This window comes from Populus nigra, chromosome 15 (assembly GCF_951802175.1).
Source record: "Populus nigra chromosome 15, ddPopNigr1.1, whole genome shotgun sequence".
Lineage (NCBI taxonomy): Eukaryota > Viridiplantae > Streptophyta > Magnoliopsida > Malpighiales > Salicaceae > Populus > Populus nigra.
In genome coordinates, this window is record NC_084866.1 from 13742063 (window position 1) to 13763063 (window position 21001).

A 21001-nucleotide genomic window follows, 5' to 3' on the forward strand; every position below is an offset into this window, starting at 1 on the left:
GTCAACTATGAGGTAAACAATAAATAAAGAGTTAAATTATATAAAAAAACTAAAATTCCAAAATAGAAACAATTTAAATTTCATAGTTCAGGACTCCATGGTAATTAAAAAGAGGAGGGCTTTGTCAGGTTAATATGTTATATTTGTTATGAGTTCTTTTAATGCGAGTCTGAGAATGCATGAACGGGATCTTCAGCCAGCATTGGAGAGTAAATTATATATCAAGAACATAAAGTTATGTTACCTTTTCTACATTAAAACTTGAAGACAGACATGAGAGAGACAGCCATGCATGGATTCAACCTCTACCATCAATAGAACTGCTACATCACAAAGTATAGATAAAAAATTCTATGATTTTCAGGAAATTAATCAGAGAGATGCCATTTCCATTAGCTGTCAGGTCCCCTACCAAAAACCAAGTCAAATATCTTGATCACACGCCTGCATATTCTCTTAATCACTTTATAGCGCCCATTATTTTTGCCCACCTAGCTACATGCACTTCTGAATATATGGCCTCGCCATTTCCATGCAAAATCCTTCTGCTCTTCCTCCTATCTTTCTTAACCTAGCCTGTCCATTTTTTTCTCCAGCATGACCTTTTCAACTGTGTTTACATGTTTTCTTCTATCAAGTCTTGTATAATTTGTCGCAGATGCTTTGGCTGGTAACTTCAACGTTGAGATTACATGGGGTGGTGGCAGTGCTAAGATCCTTTCTTTGAAATCCTCTGAGCATCATGGAAGTCTACCAAAATCTTTTCATGGAAGTGGTCCACTGGAGAGGAAAAAAAGTTAAGTAGTTGGCACTGTGAGTTTCACTATTTACAACAGGATATGGTGCAGATAATCCAATGGCATAAATCAAGTTATAGAGCTGGTCTTACGTGCTATCAACATCAACACATCATCTTCATTCTGTGAAATAATTAAAAAGATAGTGAGCAAGCCTTATTCTTTTTTTGAAACCCCGACTAATAAACTGTGAAATAGTTAATATTGCTGTATAATAAACTATTTATAGCAAAATGTATTGATGAATTCTATAATTAAAATTACAAATTAATTAGTAGCAGAAATTAATTAAGATTTCAAGTGTGATCCAATCAATTTAAATTCATAATAATTAAACATGATTAAAAAAACAATCATAAAATTCCAAGGACAATCAAGACATGACAAAGTCGAAAATTCACTGGGGATCTTGAAGAACCAAGTTTGGTGGCCAGTTGTTTTTATTTCTTTTTAATTTATTCTACCTTGTTAAAAGAAAGAATATCCATGGACACTTGTAGCACTGGGCACAACCCACATGCCGCATCTCTACAATGCCGATGCCAAAGTGCCAGTGCAGGAAATAGGGATGAATCTAGCTAGGGGGCACATGAGTGTCCAAGGTTAAGAAAATCTCAACCTCAATATAGCACATTTATTCCTCTTTATTGGAGAATTTTAATTTAATCAATGAGAAATAAAATCTTTGATCCTTTTTAATCAATAAATTTAAAAGAAAATAAGTTCAAAGAATAATTTCTCTTCCTTTTTGAACATTACCAATTTAGTAGTATTTCAATTAAAATAATAAATTAATTTATTCTTTACCCTAAAAAATATATAACTCGATGTATTTAAATATTTTTTCTCTACTTTTCTCTATAAGAGAAAATAATTTAGCCCTCCATCTTAGTGATTCTGAACTCATTCTTAACATGATGCATAAACATATCCACATTTATATTATTAGTTAATGTATCGACCTCTTAACTATAGTATTAATAAATTTATTGATATTGATTCATGGATGCTTTCTACATTGATAATATTATAGTTATAAAACCTGATTTGAAATCAGTGCAAGGCAAAACATAGTTTGGTGGGGGGAAGATTGATCCTAAAAAAACTAAAATAAATAAAACCGATATTATATTTATAAAATTCTTTTAAAAACAATCAATAAATTTAGGACTAAGTTCAAGCTCCATATGAACGGGTCTTAAGTTGATCCATTGAATCGATCCAAGTTTTATAATTATAGATAATATAACATTTTAAAGTTAAATTTTTAAATCATTATTGTATAGGGATTATAACTCTTAATTAAAATTATAAATGGTTCTTAAATTTGTAATCCAAATAGATATTATAATGCAAGACGCGTATAAATTAGTGGTAGACCTTATATATATATATTGAGCAATTTTGCATATTGGCAAGAGTTACAAACAACATAATTTCTCACGAATGCAACTTGATGATTTCTAAATCTAGTGGAAGAGGGATTTAATTTCAATATTATTCAAAAACTAATCCATGTTTACCTTAAAAAAAATAAAGAAGAAAGAAAAAGTAAACCGTCGGCTGAGTTGCCAAAGTTAACAACATGCCTGACGTTGTACTAACATTGAAGACATTGGAAGGAATGTTTACTAAGCTAACATATGGATCCTTCTCCTTGTCTCAACTTTTCATTGTACACAAGACAATTTCCAATGTATCATATTCCCTTCCCTTCGATTCTTTTTATGTTCCCTCTTGATTAACCTTCAAGTTTACCAAACAAATGAAAAGGAAAATCTACAAGAGAGCTCTTGAGCTATCATTTTGAATCACAAAATTATTCTTCTTTCTTTCTGCTTTGAAGTCTGGACAGTTAAGAATGGCACGCCGAGCGCTAGAAGGTATATATGTTCACTGCAGATTATGACTCTCTTTTCTGTAATAACTGTATTCTAAAGCGTTTAGGGGACTAAGGAAAATCATAAAGTCTTGTGTGATGATGTGAGTGCAACGTGTCCTGTGAGAAGTTTGGGTTGGCTGTCTGTCTTTCCCGTTTATTGAATTTAGTGACCTTTCAGAATTTGGAAGAGGAGACTTGAAAATTGCTATATATTGACATATATAATTTGGGTGTAGGGAGAACAGGAGAGGAAAAATGAACTAGCTTTTTTTAAAAAAAACTTTCTTGGTGATGTTATTGTAATTTCAAAGGGTTTTTTTCATGATAAATATCCCAATGAAATTTCTGTTGTAGGATTGTTGTTTTCACTATAAATTGTCAAAAAGAAAAAAATGAAGTTGGCCTTGTATTCTATTGAATGCAGTGACTCCTCCAGCACCTAATACGCTACATAGACAGAGCCCCTCATCAGAGAATTCTTCAGCCTTGTTGTTTGTCATTGGAGGGATGCTTGTGCTCGTAATATTGTTGATCCTTATCTTGCTCTTATGGAAATTTAACAAACCAGAAAAACTGAGGAAATCCCTGAAAAGAAATGGAAGTCTGACAGGTAATAGAACTGCTGAGTGTTTACCATATTATGAAGTTAATATAGAAGTTGTAATTTTTCATAATTTGCATCTAATTACAGCAACCAAGGATTTCTGGAGTGGTAGCCTCCAAACGATAAGCTATTTCGACTTTCAGACATTGAAGAAAGCAACTAAGAATTTTCATCCTGGTAATCTACTCGGAAGAGGTGGATTTGGGCCTGTCTATCGGGTACTATTCGTAAACCGAAATGTGTCTTCTGGCAATTAGACATTGTCCGAGTTTGGAGTCTTGTAAGCCAAACTTTTAGATTTTGCTCTGTGAAGATTTTTATGATGCATTCTCTTGTTCTGTAGGGGAAGTTAAGTGATGGTAGAATGGTTGCAGTCAAGAAATTGTCCCTTGACAAATCTCAGCAAGGAGAATCAGAATTCCTTTCAGAGGTGAAGATGATTACTAGCATCCAACACAAGAACTTGGTTCGACTTCTAGGGTGTTGCTCAGATGGTCCACAAAGGTTACTCGTGTATGAATACATGAAGAATAGGAGCTTGGACCTCATAGTACATGGTAACATCTCATCTTACATGTGAATTGTTTGTTATGAAAAACTGAAAACAGACAGTAACATCGGATGAAACACAGTAATTGACAACGATTTTTTAAGCCTTTCAGTGAACTTTAACATGTTCTTTAATTCTCTTCGGCTGCAGGGAATGGTGATAAATTCCTGGATTGGGACACCAGATTCCAAATAATATTAGGCATTGCTCGAGGATTGCAATATCTACATGAGGATTCACACCTAAGAATTGTACACAGAGATATAAAAGCAAGCAACATTCTTCTTGATGTCAAATTCCAGCCAAGGATTAGTGATTTTGGGCTGGCTAGGTTCTTCCCTGAAGATCAAGCTTATCTCAGCACTACATTTGCAGGAACTTTGTAAGTATGCTAAAAATATAGCAGTCAATGACACTCTTGGAACCATTGATCGTTACAAGATTTCACTATTAAGATTGCATTCGGTTCCGGCCTAATGCCTTGTAACTTCTCGCTATCTCTTGTTCAGAGGTTACACAGCTCCTGAGTATGCCATCAGAGGGGAATTGTCCGAAAAGGCAGACATTTATAGCTTTGGAGTGCTTGTGCTTGAAATTATTAGCTGCAGGAAAAACACAGATCTTAGGTTACCATCAGAAATGCAATATCTTCCTGAATATGTATGCCGTTGCCTTATCTGATCAACATTTTCCTTTTCTCAAATTTTTAATAATTTTATCAAGACCTTTTTTACTGACATCAAGATTGTTTCTTCCCAGGCATGGAAATTATATGAGAGGTCAAGTGTGATTGATCTGGTAGATCCCAAATTGCGAGAAGATGGATTTATGGAGAAAGATGTCTTGCAAGTAATCCATGTAGCTTTCTTATGCCTTCAGCCTCTTGCTAACCTGAGGCCTCCAATGTCCAAAATTGTAGCCCTGCTAACATGCAAAGTTGAAATGGTCGGGGCACCTATGAGGCCAGCATTCTTGGAAAGAAGGCGTAAAACGGATGAAAAGCTATCATGGGATACCATATCTGAGGTTTTTTCTTCTCCTTTGCATAGCGAGTCCCCTTCGTTGCCTCGACAACAAAATTAAGGATCAGAGAGATGCGAAGATCAATCATTAGACATGGCTCTTTTTGTTGATTTCTGATGAAATCTTTTGCCCTTCTCTATTTCTTTTCACTGTATATCTGCTAAATTGGCTAGTGATGAAATTTGGTCATGGTAGTCATAAGGAGTTCTGGACACACCAGTGGAGCTGGCATCTTACTTTGTTATCAAGTTTTTGTAAAGATCTTCACCTTATGTAAATAATGCAAGTTAAAAAAACCCTTGGTATACATGTAAAACCCTTAGTATACATGTCACGGTAAGAACATAGAGAATTAACGGTGCTGAGCAGGAGAATGGAATTATTTGGGCTCAAATCAGCCTGTGCACTGCCTGCATTTACAGTTTCTTGAGGGAAAGAAGTTATATACATGAATTGGCTGTCTAAGAATTGGATTTACAATAGTGTGGACAAAGATGTTAACAGAATTGGTCAGAAGGAGCAGAAGAAAAGAAGAACAAGAAGAAAGTCAAAACAGATGCTCAAAATCTAACTCTTCGCAAGCTGGAATGTTATTGTTTCGAAGTGTAGTGTTCATTACTCAGAGCAGTGTTTAGGCCTGCAGTGTTTCTCAGTTGCCTAGCATTTAGCTAATAGCTAGGGTAGGCCTAGTTTCATTATATATTTGTATAGACTCTGAACACCTTGCACTTTCCATCAGGATCTGTCACTCCCTTTTGGAGTCTTGCTTTGCTCCCTTTTCATTTTCTGCTTAACAAATAAATCTACTGTTTTTTTTCCTCTCTGAAGTGTATACATGGAGTCCAATTTTAATCCCCCTCAAGAAAAGAAAATATTAATTTTATTTCTCAAATCTCATATATTCTCAAATATATATCCTTACATTCTGGAATTCATCTAAATTGTACTTTTATTTTTGTTAAAAAATATTATTATATAGAAAAACAATGTTTGAGGTCAGAATTTTTAACATAAGAACCCAATTGAAAAATTCAAATTATTTAAAAATAAAATCGATACAGAATTGATAATATCCCAGTAGTTGGGATTATATTTGAAGTTTGACCTTTTCTTTTTCTCAGCCTATTAGGACATTAAATTAGCAGTTGCTTTACAGACTTTGGTTTTTTCAACCTTTATGGGCCAATCCACTCTTCACTTTCTCCCTGTAGTCTTATCAGTTGATCTTGATTTTGTGACCTGACATTAAAACACAGCCTCAAGGGCGGAGTGAACAACAGAAGCATCACCATCATAACGAAATAATTCTCTCCTTCACTGTCTAAAAAAGTATTGAAATGGATTGCACATGGAAAAACAAAAGGAGAGAAACTTTCAGAAAGTATTTTTCCAGGAAACACCCGTCCCCGAGCCTGTGAATTTGTTTTCAATCTGCATGCACGAAACCCAATATTCATCCCCCACTAATCTTACTCTCTTGGATTGGAATATCTTTTTGAGAGGGACACAAGCTAAAATTAACCTAAAAAACAGCCCACAAGACAAAAGTGATAAAAAAAAAATTCTGTGGTAAAAAGTTAACTCTTGATTTAATGCTGGCTGGCACGTACTGCATGCAGCTGTAACAGTAAACACCATTAAATTCTCTCACTCCCCAGGAAAATAAAAAGGAAATATATATATATAGTAGCATTTAAGTATGCTGACACGAATTTAATGCTATTTTCCCTAATCAGGAAACATATCTAATCAATACAGGTAACAAATCAAGACTGAAGAACTTCTTCTCCCTTAAACCCCACCAAAAATCCTGTTCCTTTCTCTTGGCTACTTCTCATGTATACATATATTTGCCAAGATTTGCCCGCGTGTATGCTGATGCTCTTGACCTGATTTATACTTGCAAAATGGAAAGATAAATATTCAGAAATTGATATGGTTTCTTTCACCAACTGAGGTTCAAACCAATCCATAACTACGAAAATGGTTTATGCATATAAATCCCATTACCTACTTCTTTCTCGTGGGAAAATATTAAATGGTAAATAAGAATGATTAGTTTTATTGGTATTGAGTAATTAATAATTAATTAATTTAACTGGTAAAACATTTTATGTCACTGGAGGTAAAATTACGTACATTAAGAAGGGGAATGACAATTATGTTGATATATATATTCGAAGGTTAAATGATATTATCATGCACTTAATCGAAGGGAAGGAGAGAATAGAAGGCATATACTTATCTTCAATTAATAAAATTGGCTAAAAAATCCACTACTCTTACTTTTGTTGTTGTTGTTGTGAATAAGGTTTTGAACAAAGTATGATCACAGATACTACGTTGATCAACAAGCATGACAACCATATACATAACTGAACTTCAGAGATTGAACTAAGCAGACTAAAAAAAAAATACGAAAGAAAAAAGAAAAGAAAGTGAGGCAAGATTTGTTCGATAAAATCTGTATTTAATTTCTACTCCAGCAAATTGATCAAGCATGGAGAAAATACTCGAGGATTTTTGGACAGAAACTGAATCTTCACACCCTCTATTTCTACCTGTTGTGTAAAGGATTTGGACCTGTAGGAACAACTCTCATTTCATCCAAAGTAATGTTCTTGTTCTTGCTGGAGTTAGAGAACAAGGTGTTGACAGCTTCAAGTGATGATGATGATGACATAGTTGATGAACTTTTCTTCTTGTTGGAACCATCAACAGGAGATAAAAAAGTTGTTTTTGCCACTGCATCAGACCGGCCAATAGATCCAAAAATCAGAAGGGATAATGCCATAACAAGAACAGCTAATACTCTCATTGCATCAACACTTCTCTCAACCCCAAAGAAAGTTTTGGAACAAAACCTGAAAAGAACAAGGGATTTTATACTTGAAAAGTGACCAAAAAGAGAGAAATGGAGAGGAGGCAAAAGGAATGGAAATAGTGTTGAGAGAAAGAGGTCATGAAAAGAATGGCCGAGCCGCTGCTTATAGAGAGAAAGTGAGAGGTGATACAGAGACATTAACTATATATGGTACCTTGGATTTACAGGTAAATTAAGAAAAGCTTTGACATATCAACATCTCTTTGATCTGAACCTTCACCGAACCTTATTAATTGCTTTCAATTCCATTGGAGCTAGGACATACTTGGGAAGTGTAAAAATTCAAAAAAATAAAATTAAAGAAGAGAAATCTTTTCTTATAATTACGTACACACAGCCCTCTCCAAAGTCCAAACCTGTCCACTGAGCTTTAAGATATCTCTATATCTAGTCCTTTCTCTTTTTTATCCATGGAGCTTTTGCACGTGCTCTGAATGGCCATGCAAAGCTAAACGAAGAAAAGCTGACAATAAAAAAGGGAAAATATTAATGGATTGTTTTGACAAGACCATGCCTGTGGTTCTGTTTTCCTGGCAAGTTGAATTTTTTTTTTTTTTTTTGCTTGGATGGGTGGAGGTGCTTGATTGAATAAATGATGAAAACTAGCAAGCTAGCTAGCTAGCTTGGTTCATGGGTTTTTAGTTAGACAACCTGCTGCTAGCTAGTTTGCTTATGCTATTGCCGGAATAACGACAAGAACAGCTGAGACTTTATGACTCCTTGCCTTTCGCATTAAACACACTTTAGAGTTTAGACCTTTTCTTTTCATCCATTCTTCTTCTTCTTCATTTCTTAAAGGAAATTCGGATCCACACACTCGGATTAATTATATTTTGGATGATATTTTTTAAAAAAATTGATAAGAAATCGTTTTGGATGATATTTTTAAAAAAAATATTAAGATTGTGATGCATTAAATTAATTAGGGTTGATTTTTTAAATTTACAATCCAGGTCATAAAACTAATAATTCTATAAAAAATAAATCAAAATTAATTATAAAAATTAATTTTTAATCAACCCATAGTTCGAGGATAAAATAAAAAATAAAAAATAAATTAAAAAAGAACAAGAAAAAATTAATTTGATTAACCCGGGTCAATTTGTTAAACTCATAACTCAGGCATGAGATCAAGTTAACCTCATAAAAAATAAATCAAAAAAATTATGACACTCTATTTCCAACTAACCTAATGTTAAAAGATTAAATCAAAGATAAAAAAAAAAACAACCTAAGTTAACTTGGGCTAACCTATTAAACTTGTCATCTATGTTATAAGACCAGGATAACTTCATGAAAAACAAATAAAAAATTATAAAACTCTATTTTCAACTATCAATGTTGAAGGATAAAATCATAAAAAAAAAAAAATCCATGAGATCGGGATAACTCCACATAAAACAAATAAAAAAATTATGAAGGTTAATTCTTAAACAACCTAATATTGAAAAGAAAAATTAAATAACAAAAAATAAAAAATAAAATTAAATTGTTGGAAGGTAAAATTGAAAAAAAATACATATTCAATTATAAAGGATAAAAAAATAAATTGGGTCAACCTAGATTAACCTATCTAACATGTGACTTAGATTACCCCAATCAGGATAACTCCAAGAAAAAAATTACTAAGCCAATTTTTTTTAAAAAAATATTCATTTAAAAAGGACCAGAAAAATAAATAGAATCAACTCGAGTCAACCTGTCAAACCCATAATTTAATTCATAAGATCGAGATAACTTCATAAAAAGTAAATAAAAAATATTTACGAAGTCCAATTTTAAACTAACCTAATGTTGAATGATAAAATAAAAAAATCAATTAGAAAAGGAAATAAAAAAATCAACTTGAGTCCACTCGGGTTAACTCATTAAATCTGTAATTTAGATCATGAAATCATGATAAATTCGTGAAAAAATTATGAAGCATCACTTTCAACAAATTTAATGCTGTAGGTCAAAATCAAGAAAAAATATATAATTTCATGAAATCAATATATAACCCAATAGAAAAAAAAATTTATAAAATTTATAAAATACAATTTTCAAAATAAATAAAATTAAAAAACATTTTAAATTAAAAAAATTAGGTTATCGAAGAGTTATATTAAAAAAAACTAAATAAAAAAGGTAAAAGTTTTAAAATACTATTACAATAAATAGTGTTTGTGGCAATAATAATTTAGTCACGTTTAGTATTTTGTTAATAAATTCTTGATAAGAATAAATCAAATGCTTGACATGTACCTATCACACTTAACTTAGAGAAATAATATGGGTTATTGAATTATGAGATTTATTCATTGATTATCAAGTCAATTTAAATTAATTATTTTTTTAAAATAATATTATCATTTTTTATAAAAAAAAATTGGTGTTGGTATAATTGGATTTAGACCGGGTTTAATTGACGCAATAAAATCACTAATAACATACAAAATTTTAGTAACTAATTAGATTGAGGAACAAGACTTTATAAATGTACTCGTTTTCTTGGACCATATCTTTACTCTTAATTGTTGCAGGAGCAAACATACTCCTATGGCTTCAATTAATCTCATCTCCCTACATTACAAGGAACTATGTATAATTGAAACTATATAAACATATATTTGTTTCATAAGAAATTATTTCTAATAATGTTGGTGGTGACATAGAGAGATTAAAGAGAAAAATTAAAATGCTATAAATCTTTTGATATAATTGACTATAGCTTAGTTATGTTTGATTTTAATAAATTGATTTTAATTATCAAAACTCATATTTTGAAAAATAAAATTTTCATAAACTTTACAATCAAATAACTTAATCAAATAACTTAACTAGAATAACTTATTTTTAAGTAATTAAATTTAATTCAAGATATTATCAACTTATAGTCGAATTTAAAAAGTTAATCAGTTTTTTATTAAAATAATATTATTTTTATATTAAAAAAATTATTTGATATTGATACAATTAAGTTTGGTTTGGTTGAATTAATTTTTTTTTAATTTAAATTAAAACCCACTCAAATAAAATAAGATTGCGAATTGCTTGGTCAAGGTCGGAAGAAATTAATTGGAGGAGAGAATAAGAACATTTGGGCTAGTTCCCAAACTACAAAATTCCCCAGCAAAATTGCAAGCCCAGGGAGCTAGAGCCATAAGAAAACTCCCCAACCCCAGACCAAAGATTCTCTTCAGTCTTCTCAACTAACTACAAATCCCTCCTTTTTTTTTTGTTTTCTTCCCTTTCCTGTCAACAAGAAAACAGAACAGAAACAACAGAACATGTTCTCCAAATCCAGCAAAGCAAAACCATGGCAAATTCCTCTTCTTTCAACAACCGCAACGCTGTAATAACCTCAATATTCCTTGTCTCATTCCTTTTAACAGTTTTCCTCTTCAACAAACGAGCTCTTGAGCCCTCTCTCTCTTTCTACAGAGATTTCTTTCCACAAAGAGCTACTGCCCCCCTCACTTCCTCCCCCAATTTCACCCTTCCTGACTCAGAACAACCAGTTGACTCAGCGACTAACCAACCCGTTTCTCGAAATGAGACTATTGAGTCCAAAACTGGTGATGATTCAACTAAAGTGGAGGTGTCTGCTGAAAATGAGAAAGACAACCCAGATGGGGATTTTGAGTCTGGTGGGGGTTCGAGTGATAACTCAACACATGTGGAGGTTTCTAGTGAAAACGAGAAGGACCCAGATGGGAATTTGGAGACAGGTGCGGATTTGGATGGTAATGGTGATGATAAGTTGATGACGAGTTTGAAAAGTTGTGATCTTTTTATGGGTACTTGGGTGAAAGATGAAGAGTATCCGATTTATGAAGCTGGTTCTTGTCCTTATGTTGATGAGGCCTTTGATTGTCAAGGCAATGGAAGGAAAGATTCTGATTATCTTAAATGGCGCTGGAAGCCTTATGATTGTGATCTTCCAAGGTTTGTGCTTTTTTTTTTTTACTTAAATTGTTTGTAATAATTTTTTTTATAGTCTATTTAGGTGCACAATGTAATTGTATGTCATGATTTAGGAGATATTGCAAAATTTTGGCCTTTGAGACAATGTGATATTATTTATAGAAATGGAGATCGCTGGTTGCTTTTGCAATCAATTCTTTCTTCTGCAATCTTGTGCCTTATTTGTCTTTCCATATGTTTCTCTCGTCTACTTCCCAACCTTAGTGGCTTGCTGCCAGATTATCTTGCTATTTCCTAGGTTACTACAGCTTGTATATTGCTGTTGTAAGTAGTGAGTTTGTTGGTGTAATGCTTACTAATTCTAGTATGTGTGTAGTGGAACTTCAGTCTCCTGGTGCTTATTTTCTCTCTTCTTCTTTTTTATGGACCTTTTTTGGTGGTGTAAGTGAGATTTTATATGCTAGAGCACCTTCTTCTGCGTTGGTTTTACAATTTATCATGTATTCCCATCATTCAAGCAGAAGGTCACCAAGGTTCTTAAAACTATCCGTTCCTTTAAATTCATTTACATAAGAATGAAATTGGAGTCCAAGTCCTTGGAAATAAGGTAGGATAATACTTAATTATGATGGAAGCATAATGGGTATAGATAATGGTGTCTGTCTTCAGTTAATCTGTATGTGTAAATATATGCATGTGTGTGTTTATTCACTTATTTAACTTGGACTATTCATTGCCACTAATAAATCCTAGCTTCTCCTCTATGTGACAATTTTTTCCAGACTATTTAAGCAAAAGTGATTTTGGCCACATTGGATACACACTAACTACATTATGCTGAGCCTCATTATTTTCAATAATGTTACATATTTATCAGAAATGCAATTCTTTTTCTGCATTCGCATTTCACTCGTAGGTTTAATGCAACAGACTTCTTGACAAGATTGAGAGGGAAGAGGCTCATGCTAGTTGGAGACTCCATGAATCGAAATCAGTTTGAATCGATGCTATGTCTCCTCCGTGAAGGCCTGCCTGATAAGAGCAAAATGTTTGAGATCCATGGCAACAAGATAACGAAGGGAAGAGGCTACTATGTTTTCAAATTTGTGGTAATCATATATTTTTATATAATTATACTGCTTCAATAGTTTCGTTATGCTGCTTCTATTGTTTACTCCTCTATCAAGAGCAGAATATAGCATTAAGCAATGTTATAGTAGTTAAATTGAGCAAAGGTAGAGGGTCAGAAAAGGCCAGCAACATTCCAAAAATTTAGTTGATGCATTCTGTCTTGAGCACATACTTTTTACAGATATGAATGGTGATAGGTGTGCATGGCTGCAATGATACCTTGTCCTTGTTGGGAATCATCCATTTCTTCTAGAAAACACTTTGAAATTTTGCATGTATTTTAATATAAAACTGCTGTACCTGCATAAAAAATTTCTTTATAAATATTTTATCATTTGTTTCTCGTTCAAAAAATTTATTGGTTTCATAACTGGGTTTTGTCATTTACACATAAATTCTCTCTTATTGGAATCCACAAGAGTCCATCCGGATATACAACGATCAATTCATAAAAACATAATTTGTAAATACAGCATGTCGTCATTGTTTATTCTTCCCAAAAAAAAAAACAGGTTGATGATGTTAATAGGTGCTTGGGCAGGATTCTGAGTGTACTGTGGAATTTGTGAGGTCACATTTCCTTGTGAAAGAAGGGGTGCGCATAAATGCACAAGGAAGCTCAAATCCAACTTTATAACGAAATTTCTTTATAAATATTTTATCATTTGTTTCTCGTTCAAAAAATTTATTGGTTTCATAACTGGGTTTTGTCATTTACACATAAATTCTCTCTCTCTTTGAAATCCACAAGAGTCCATCCGGATATACAACAATCAATTCATAAAAACATAATTTGTAAATACAGCATGTCGTCATTGTTTATTCTTCCCAAAAAAAAAAAAAACAGGTTGATGATGTTAATAGGTGCTTGGGCAGGATTATGAGTGTACTGTGGAATTTGTGAGGTCACATTTCCTTGTGAAAGAAGGGGTGCGCATAAATGCACAAGGAAGCTCAAATCCAACTTTATCTATAGATGTAATTGACAAGACAGCTGGCCGATGGAAGAGGGCTGACATTCTGGTTTTTAATACTGGGCACTGGTGGGCTCATGGAAAGACAGCTCGAGGGTATGTTTGAATTGTTGTCATTATATTTTGAATTGTGATACCACTGAAATTGTGGATTTGTTTTATCATTAAAACAGGATAGTATTTTTCCATGTTCATATTATTTCTCTCTGCTCTTTTTGGTCCAGTAGTTAGGTTGAATGACAATGGCAATCCTCCCACTCCCATGATCCCTCCCATTGATGTGGAATGAGATTTTTCTTTCTTAACAAATATGTGAGTGGGGTTTAACTCTGGACTATTGGGACATCACCAAGTGGCTTTATTAATTAGGTTAAATGGCACCCGCTCTGCTATTTCTAGTTTGAGAGCGACTTTGGTCCTCTGTTTTTCCTTTTGGTGTTAATAGCAAAAAAACAACGAAATTAGTATTGAACAAAAAGAAAAGGTGAGATTTGTGTAGGAATCGCTTTTTACCTATTTTTGAGACCGGAAATTAGTCCCTTCTGGTAACAATTCTATGCCCTGCATATTGCTGGAAAATTCTCTTGTATGAACCTTAACTTGTATCCAGATTATTTAGTTTAGTTGATTTATAAATATCTAAGCATGTTTTTTAACTATGAAATCATAATGGTACAAGTCCCATCCAGTAAAGTATGTCCTTGCAGGTTGTGTCTATCAAGTGTGTGCTCTCTCTTAAGTATTTGTGTGTGTGTGTGTGTGTCTAGAACTTGCAATAAGAAGGTTACAGATACTGCTTAATTGTGCAGGAAAAATTACTATAAAGAAGGTGACTATCTCTATACAAAGTTTGATGCAGTTGAGGCTTACAGAAGGGCTCTGAAGACCTGGGCAAAATGGATTGACCAAAATGTGGATCTGAAAAAGCAGTTAGTGTTCTATCGTGGATACTCCTCAGCCCATTTCAGGTACATTTTTGCTTCAGTTTTTTTCTAACTGGGCTTTCATCCCTAGACTTTGTTTATGTTATAAACAGGATAGAGGAGAGAGTATATTTTACTCAATTTTCCTTTTCTTCGGCATTAAGAAATGTGGAAAACTCGGTTATTTAATATTGAAGTCTGTTAATTAGTAGTCACAGCTTAGATCGTCTCCGTCACTCTTTCTATCTTCGGAACTTTTCTTGAAGAAAGCAAATGTTTTGTTGAAACAGTTATGAATACTCAATTATTTATTCCTTTCCACATTATTTCCAACAAGCAGAGGTGGGGACTGGGATTCAGGAGGGACATGCAATGGGGAGACTGAACCAGTTTTAAGTGGGGCAATTCTCAACAACTATCCTGTCAAAATGAAGATAGTAGAGGAGGTAATTCAGGAAATGAAGAATCCAGTTACACTACTAAATGTGACAAGGTTGACCAATTTTCGAAAGGATGGACATCCATCAATCTTTGGCAAGAACGCAACTGCAGGGATAAAGGTTTCAACAAGGCGCCAAGACTGCAGCCATTGGTGTGTTCCAGGTGTCCCTGATGCATGGAATGAGCTGATATATGCAACTTTGCTTCAACAAACAGTTTCCAAGAGTTGAAACAGCAATCTTCGCTTCCATTTTAAACAGGGAAATTTTTTTTATAGTTTTACTTTGACTAGGTACGGAGAATTCCAAGTTTTGTGTTGTACAAGACTTGCAATGTGAGTTCTGGATTTGCAAGTCATGGAAAAATATTTTTTCTTACAACCATTTATTGGTGCATGATATATTCATACATATATATAAACATAGATGCATATGTGAAAGGTTTACGGATGATGGGAGAAGTTTGACTACTTCTGGTCTTGCCTCCTCAACACTTGAGGTTGCTTCTGTGGTGGGCCTTTTTCTGAGAAGGTTTCCACGAAATAATGCCTTAGCTTAAAGCTGTTGCCACCAGACTCCGCTTCTCGGCCCTGGACCATGAAACATGGGTCCATCATATATAATCACATTGTAGTTTCAGCTGCTTGGTCAATCTGCCTTTTTTTTCTTGGTATAATATTTCGTTTTTTGCCCGCAAGAAAAGTCAACCAGGTAACAAGAAGAATGATTGCTGTCATTTTGGGTTAAGATCTGGACTTAATTTTATCCAATGATCTTCACTAACTAAATAGCAAAACAAGTGAACAGAACGAAAAGCTTCCAAGAAACGTTGACATGCTGCTTATTTTCTAACAAGAGAAATTTGACATATTTTATGCTTGTAAATAATAAACATGTTATAATTCCAATATTCTTATTTTTCACGTTTGTGTTTATATATATATATATATATATATATATATATATATATATATATATATATATATAATTTTCTTGGTCTTGATGGAGAATATTTTTGAACTAGTATTTGAATATAAATCCTTTCCTGACCAGGTATTTCGCATGGTACCGAATATAATGTTATGAAGGAGGATTTAAACAAGGATACTTGAAAATGGCATATATTAATTACAACGATCACTTTCTTGATTTTCTAGGTTCACACCTAATGTTGATGGAACTATAAAAAAGACAAAAAGACAACGAGAAAGAATGAATTTAAAAAGGGTTTTCACACAAGAATCTTAATTCATATTTTATTTCTAAATAGTTGTCTATGATCTCATGTGCTTGTCTAGAAGGTTTTACAAATATTTAAATAGATAAAAAGAAATTGATATTTACAAGATAAAAGACTATAAATAGAAAAGGAAACATAATATAGAATTTGAAATTAAACTGAAAACAAAATTAAAAAAAAATGTTTCTAACAATATTATCATAGGATAATTCTATAGCTAGACCACTATAAAACTAGACTTGTAAAATTATTTATAAAAATTTAAATCTGATCTAATAATAAGATAAAAATTTATAACTTATTCATATTAAATTGTTAGTTTGACGTTAACAAAAAAAAATTTAGATAAATAAATCTGTTTAGACTTTTTGCATGATAAATGACAGATCCATAACTTATTTCATAGAACCATCAGACTCGTTTGACCCGTCTGCACCAAAACCTTTATGCTAGCATGTAGGAGAGTTTATTAAGTTTTTCTAAATATACTAATGTTTTAATTTTTTTTGTGTTTCAAAAGTGTTTTTGAAAAAAATTAAATTTGTTTTTATTTTAAATTAATATTTTTTTAGTGTTTTTAGATCATTTTGATGCGTTGGTGTAAAAAATAATTTTTAAAAAATAAAAAATATATTATTTTAAAACATTTTCAAATAAAAAATACTTTAAAACAACCATAACCACAATTCCAAACACATTCTGAGCCGATGTGGAGGGTGCATATGTAAGATCCTTCGGAAAGAGGATTTAATTATGAGAGATATGCAAGCTGGTTTGAGAATAGCCTTTATTGTTGAAAAAATAAATTTGGTCCCTCAACTAACTCAATTTTACGACTTAGCCTTTATAGTTCTACATCAATTTGATTTGATGGAGGATTAATAGAAGTTATAATCATGGTAGGCGTCATGGTGCCAACCTTATTAATGATGTAGCAACTTATTAAGCAATCTTTATTATGATAAAGAAAAATTAGATGCTGAAGTCAGACTTCATAATTATGGGAGTGAATTTCTTTGTCTTATATAATGAATCGTTTATATTATTTTTTCGTGTAATTAATTAAATGCTCATCGAAATAGGCTTGCCGAACCCATGCATATTCCAATAATATATATAAAAATAATTTAGAATGTTGATGAGTTCTAGAAATATTGAAGTAGTTTAGAAACAATAATTATATATTAGATAATTAGTTAATATATTAATTTTAATAATTTAATTCATTTTTTAAATTAAAATGGCTAGTAGCCGGTGATATTGAATTTTAATTTTTAAAAAATATTAAATAGTAAAATCTTGAATTAAGCTTTTTTTATGTAATAACCTTATTTAACACGATATTTTGTGTTGTTCTTGCTGGTTATGATTTTTATGTTGTTTTTGTCAACATCAAATACACTTTACCATTCAAAAAAATAAATCCCTTATGAATTCCTCGATTGATTGAATGGAAGTACAATATTGTTCTAGTTTGGTTTCATTTACTTAATTAGCCTGCTCTATAGGTTGTTAAACTAGATTACAAGGAAATTAAAGAGACTAAACCTACCACGACTTGATAATTAGAACTGAATTAAATCATATAAATTCCACTACATTCCAAGGGTTTCAAGAGGCTATCAGCAAATAATTTGGACAAGGCATGTGCTGCTAATAATTTGGATCAATTAATTATACGGTTGAAATTATTTACTAATTAATTAGGAGCATCATTTATTAATAATGTCACCCCCTTGAAACTGGGAATTTTAGGGGACCTTAGTCTATATACGATACCTAAGGAATGAATGCAACTTAGCTTATTGTAATTTTGGTGGATTACTTCGGCACTCATGACCTAAAGGTGGGCGGGCCTTAAGAGATTGGGGCAGTGCACCTTCCATTAGGCACACCATATTAAATTTTCTGGTATGGATTAAGCTCTCATTCGTGTCACTCATGTCAATGAACCAATTTTTATTTTTTTTTCATTTTCTTTTCTGGTATATAGCTTGGACTATATACGAGGGATGATCCTGTTCTTAGACTTGAAACCTCCAAATAAGATTCCCAGATTTAATTTGATCCTTCAAGCTTCCACTTAGATTAAGGAAGATTTAATTTATTCAGCATTACATGTAAGGAATAGTTAGGAAGATACCCTCTTGGAATTGACATGGGAGTTGTTAGTAATTGTTAATTATCTGTTTTTGCCGGTTACTTTGCCTTCTTAATCAACCAGTGTTAATTAATTATGGAAGAAGAAATAGCTAACAAAGTTCTTGTTGATAGTCTTGTTGAGAGAATTGTTTTCACTCGTGCATTCCTTTATTTCAATAGTTAGTCTTATTGACGAAGAATATTTTTTTTTTTGGAAAACAAAAACACTTTTTTAAAAAATAAGCTATTTTTCATTTTTGAAATGTATTTTTCTGTAAAATAAATTATTTTTCATTAATGATTTTTGTATAATGGTAATAAGATAAGAAAATTTGCAATGTTTGTGATTAAAATGATTATTATAGTATAAGAAGTGATAATTAGTAATAATGTTACTGATTACAATGAGATAATGATAAAATAATAATTATTTTAGTAATAAAATCGTGATTGATGACTATGATGTGGAGATAGTAGTATATATTAGTGGTAGAAGACTAGAAGATTATGATGAGATGATAATAAAATAATAATTACATTAAAAATATTTAAAATAAAATAGTGATTGTAGTGGCTGTAATAGTAGAGTGATGATGAACGGTGGTGACATGGTGAGTGTCATGGTGGAATTGAGACATATAATAAGTTAATATTGCTAAGAAGAATCTTATCTTTTCTTGATATTAAAATATGTTTTTTTTTTCTAAATAGATACTATTCAACAGTTGACTAATTAAATATACTTTTTATTAATTTATTTTTCAGTATTTTTTAATTAAAAAATAAAAAATAGTTTTCATACAAATATTTTCCGCAAAAGAAACAGAATCTAAATATTTTAATTAATATTTTAAAATTCTATTTTTTCCCTTTTGACATGTGGTGACAGCCTTGACTTGTCTTCTTCTTCTTCTTCTTCTTCTTCTTCTTCTTTTTTTTTTTATTTTTTTTTTTATTTTTAATGTAGGGGATTCAAGGAAAGACAACTTTGACTATATCTCTTTCTTGCATTGCCACTTAATATTATGGAACTTAGTATGGTATTTTTGTTTTGTTTTAGTTTTCTTCTTAAAAGAAGCTTCCATGAATTTTCCTCTCAATTAAAACGTAGCCTCATTATGAAATACATAATGTTGATTTATTTTTCTTTTCATGGCAGCACATAAAATTTCACTAAAACTTTAATCATTTTCGTACGTTGATTTTGAGTCAATTTTGTGCGATTGCTCAATAACAAAAATATTCATGAAAACAAGAAAAATCAAGGTCAATAATTATTTAAACTAGTGACGGAAATAAAAAAAACTGATAAGACTCTAATCTTTGTAAGGAAATGTTTTTTCTAGCTCTTTTCTTTGATAATGTTTATAATTTTTTTACTATTAAAATCAAGGTTAATAATAATTTAAATAAGTGGCGGAAACAAGAAAACTAGTAGGGTTCTCGATATCTGTAAGGAAATGTTTTCTCCAACTTTTTTCTTGACAATATTTATAATTTTAATAATAAAAAAATTTAAATTTAAATTTTTTTAAAATAATTTTTTTAATTTAAACCTTTTAATTTTTTTTTTCTTGGTTCGCTCTTGATTCAAACGCCACCATGGCATTAACGATCATGATTGTCCTAAGCTTTTTATACTTCATATATGCCGCTTCGAACACCTCTTGTAGACTTTTAGGTAACTTTATTATACACCTTTTTTTTTAGGTTTTATCTATCAGAATATTTTCAAATTATTTTTTGTTTTTAAGTTTAACTTTAAACAGATTGTTTCTACCGTAATTCATGTATTTATAACAAATTGTTTTTTAAAAAACATCTCCTTTTATTATTAACAACAACATAATAATAATTATATATACTTACCAACATACAAGAGCAATGCTATTAAATTGACATATTAATTTTGTGACTTGTTGATTTGCTATATGATATGGGTTTGATTTTAAATTAAATTAGATAAAAGTTGACCCGGTTAAATTTAATTGATTTTGTTAAAATCTGACTTGATTTTTTTAATTTTTCTAAACGATATCATTTTGATTTTTTTAATTTTAAAATAATATTTTTTTATTTACTTAATCTATGAACTGAATTATACACTAGGTAGGGTTTAATAACTTTTTATATAAATATAATAGGTACTTTTCAACATTTGCAAGAGAGAGAAGAAAATATAAGAGATCAATATGGTCAAAATCAAGCCGTGTAGAAGGATGTTGATCAATTTAATTCCCACAGAATTCAACAAACAATGCAAATTGTTCTGTTATTCTACCACAAGCTCTCTTTTCTATTCAGTAGAAGACTTGGGGCACACCCTGCCCCCTCCAACCATTCCACACTTCGAATTATTTGGCATTTTAATTCTGACTAACAGCTGATTTACACCAAGTAGTGTTGATAACAATTTCTCATCTATAATAAACCTGCTAAAATCATTAATTTTCTACCGCCATTATAGCCGCTTTGCAATTAATTAAAATTGCTTACTAGCTCTTA

The 21001-nt window shown here is 31.7% G+C and overlaps 2 protein-coding genes across 3 annotated transcripts; both read left to right on the top strand.

Moving 5' to 3' along the window:
• Nucleotides 1-1314: 1314 nt before the first annotated feature.
• Nucleotides 1315-4916, top strand: LOC133674006 (cold-responsive protein kinase 1-like). The gene is made up of 8 exons (XM_062094970.1): nucleotides 1315-1399; nucleotides 2644-2680; nucleotides 3078-3289; nucleotides 3371-3501; nucleotides 3627-3840; nucleotides 3984-4215; nucleotides 4343-4493; nucleotides 4593-4916. Exons 1-8 carry the CDS (start codon nucleotides 1315-1317, stop codon nucleotides 4914-4916), a joined length of 1386 nt encoding a protein of 461 aa, XP_061950954.1.
• Nucleotides 4917-10858: 5942 nt separating this feature from the next.
• Nucleotides 10859-15539, top strand: LOC133673952 (protein trichome birefringence-like 5). 2 transcript variants are annotated; one of them, XM_062094895.1, is made up of 5 exons: nucleotides 10859-11667; nucleotides 12563-12755; nucleotides 13642-13847; nucleotides 14561-14719; nucleotides 15015-15539. In XM_062094895.1, the coding sequence occupies exons 1-5, from the start codon at nucleotides 11039-11041 to the stop codon at nucleotides 15343-15345; spliced, it is 1518 nt and encodes a 505-aa protein (XP_061950879.1). In that variant the 5' UTR covers nucleotides 10859-11038; the 3' UTR covers nucleotides 15346-15539. The 2 variants fall into 2 exon arrangements, with proteins under 2 accessions (XP_061950879.1, XP_061950880.1); XM_062094896.1 differs by having other exon boundaries at nucleotides 10860-11667; nucleotides 13654-13847.
• The last annotated feature ends 5462 nt before the right edge of the window (nucleotides 15540-21001 follow it).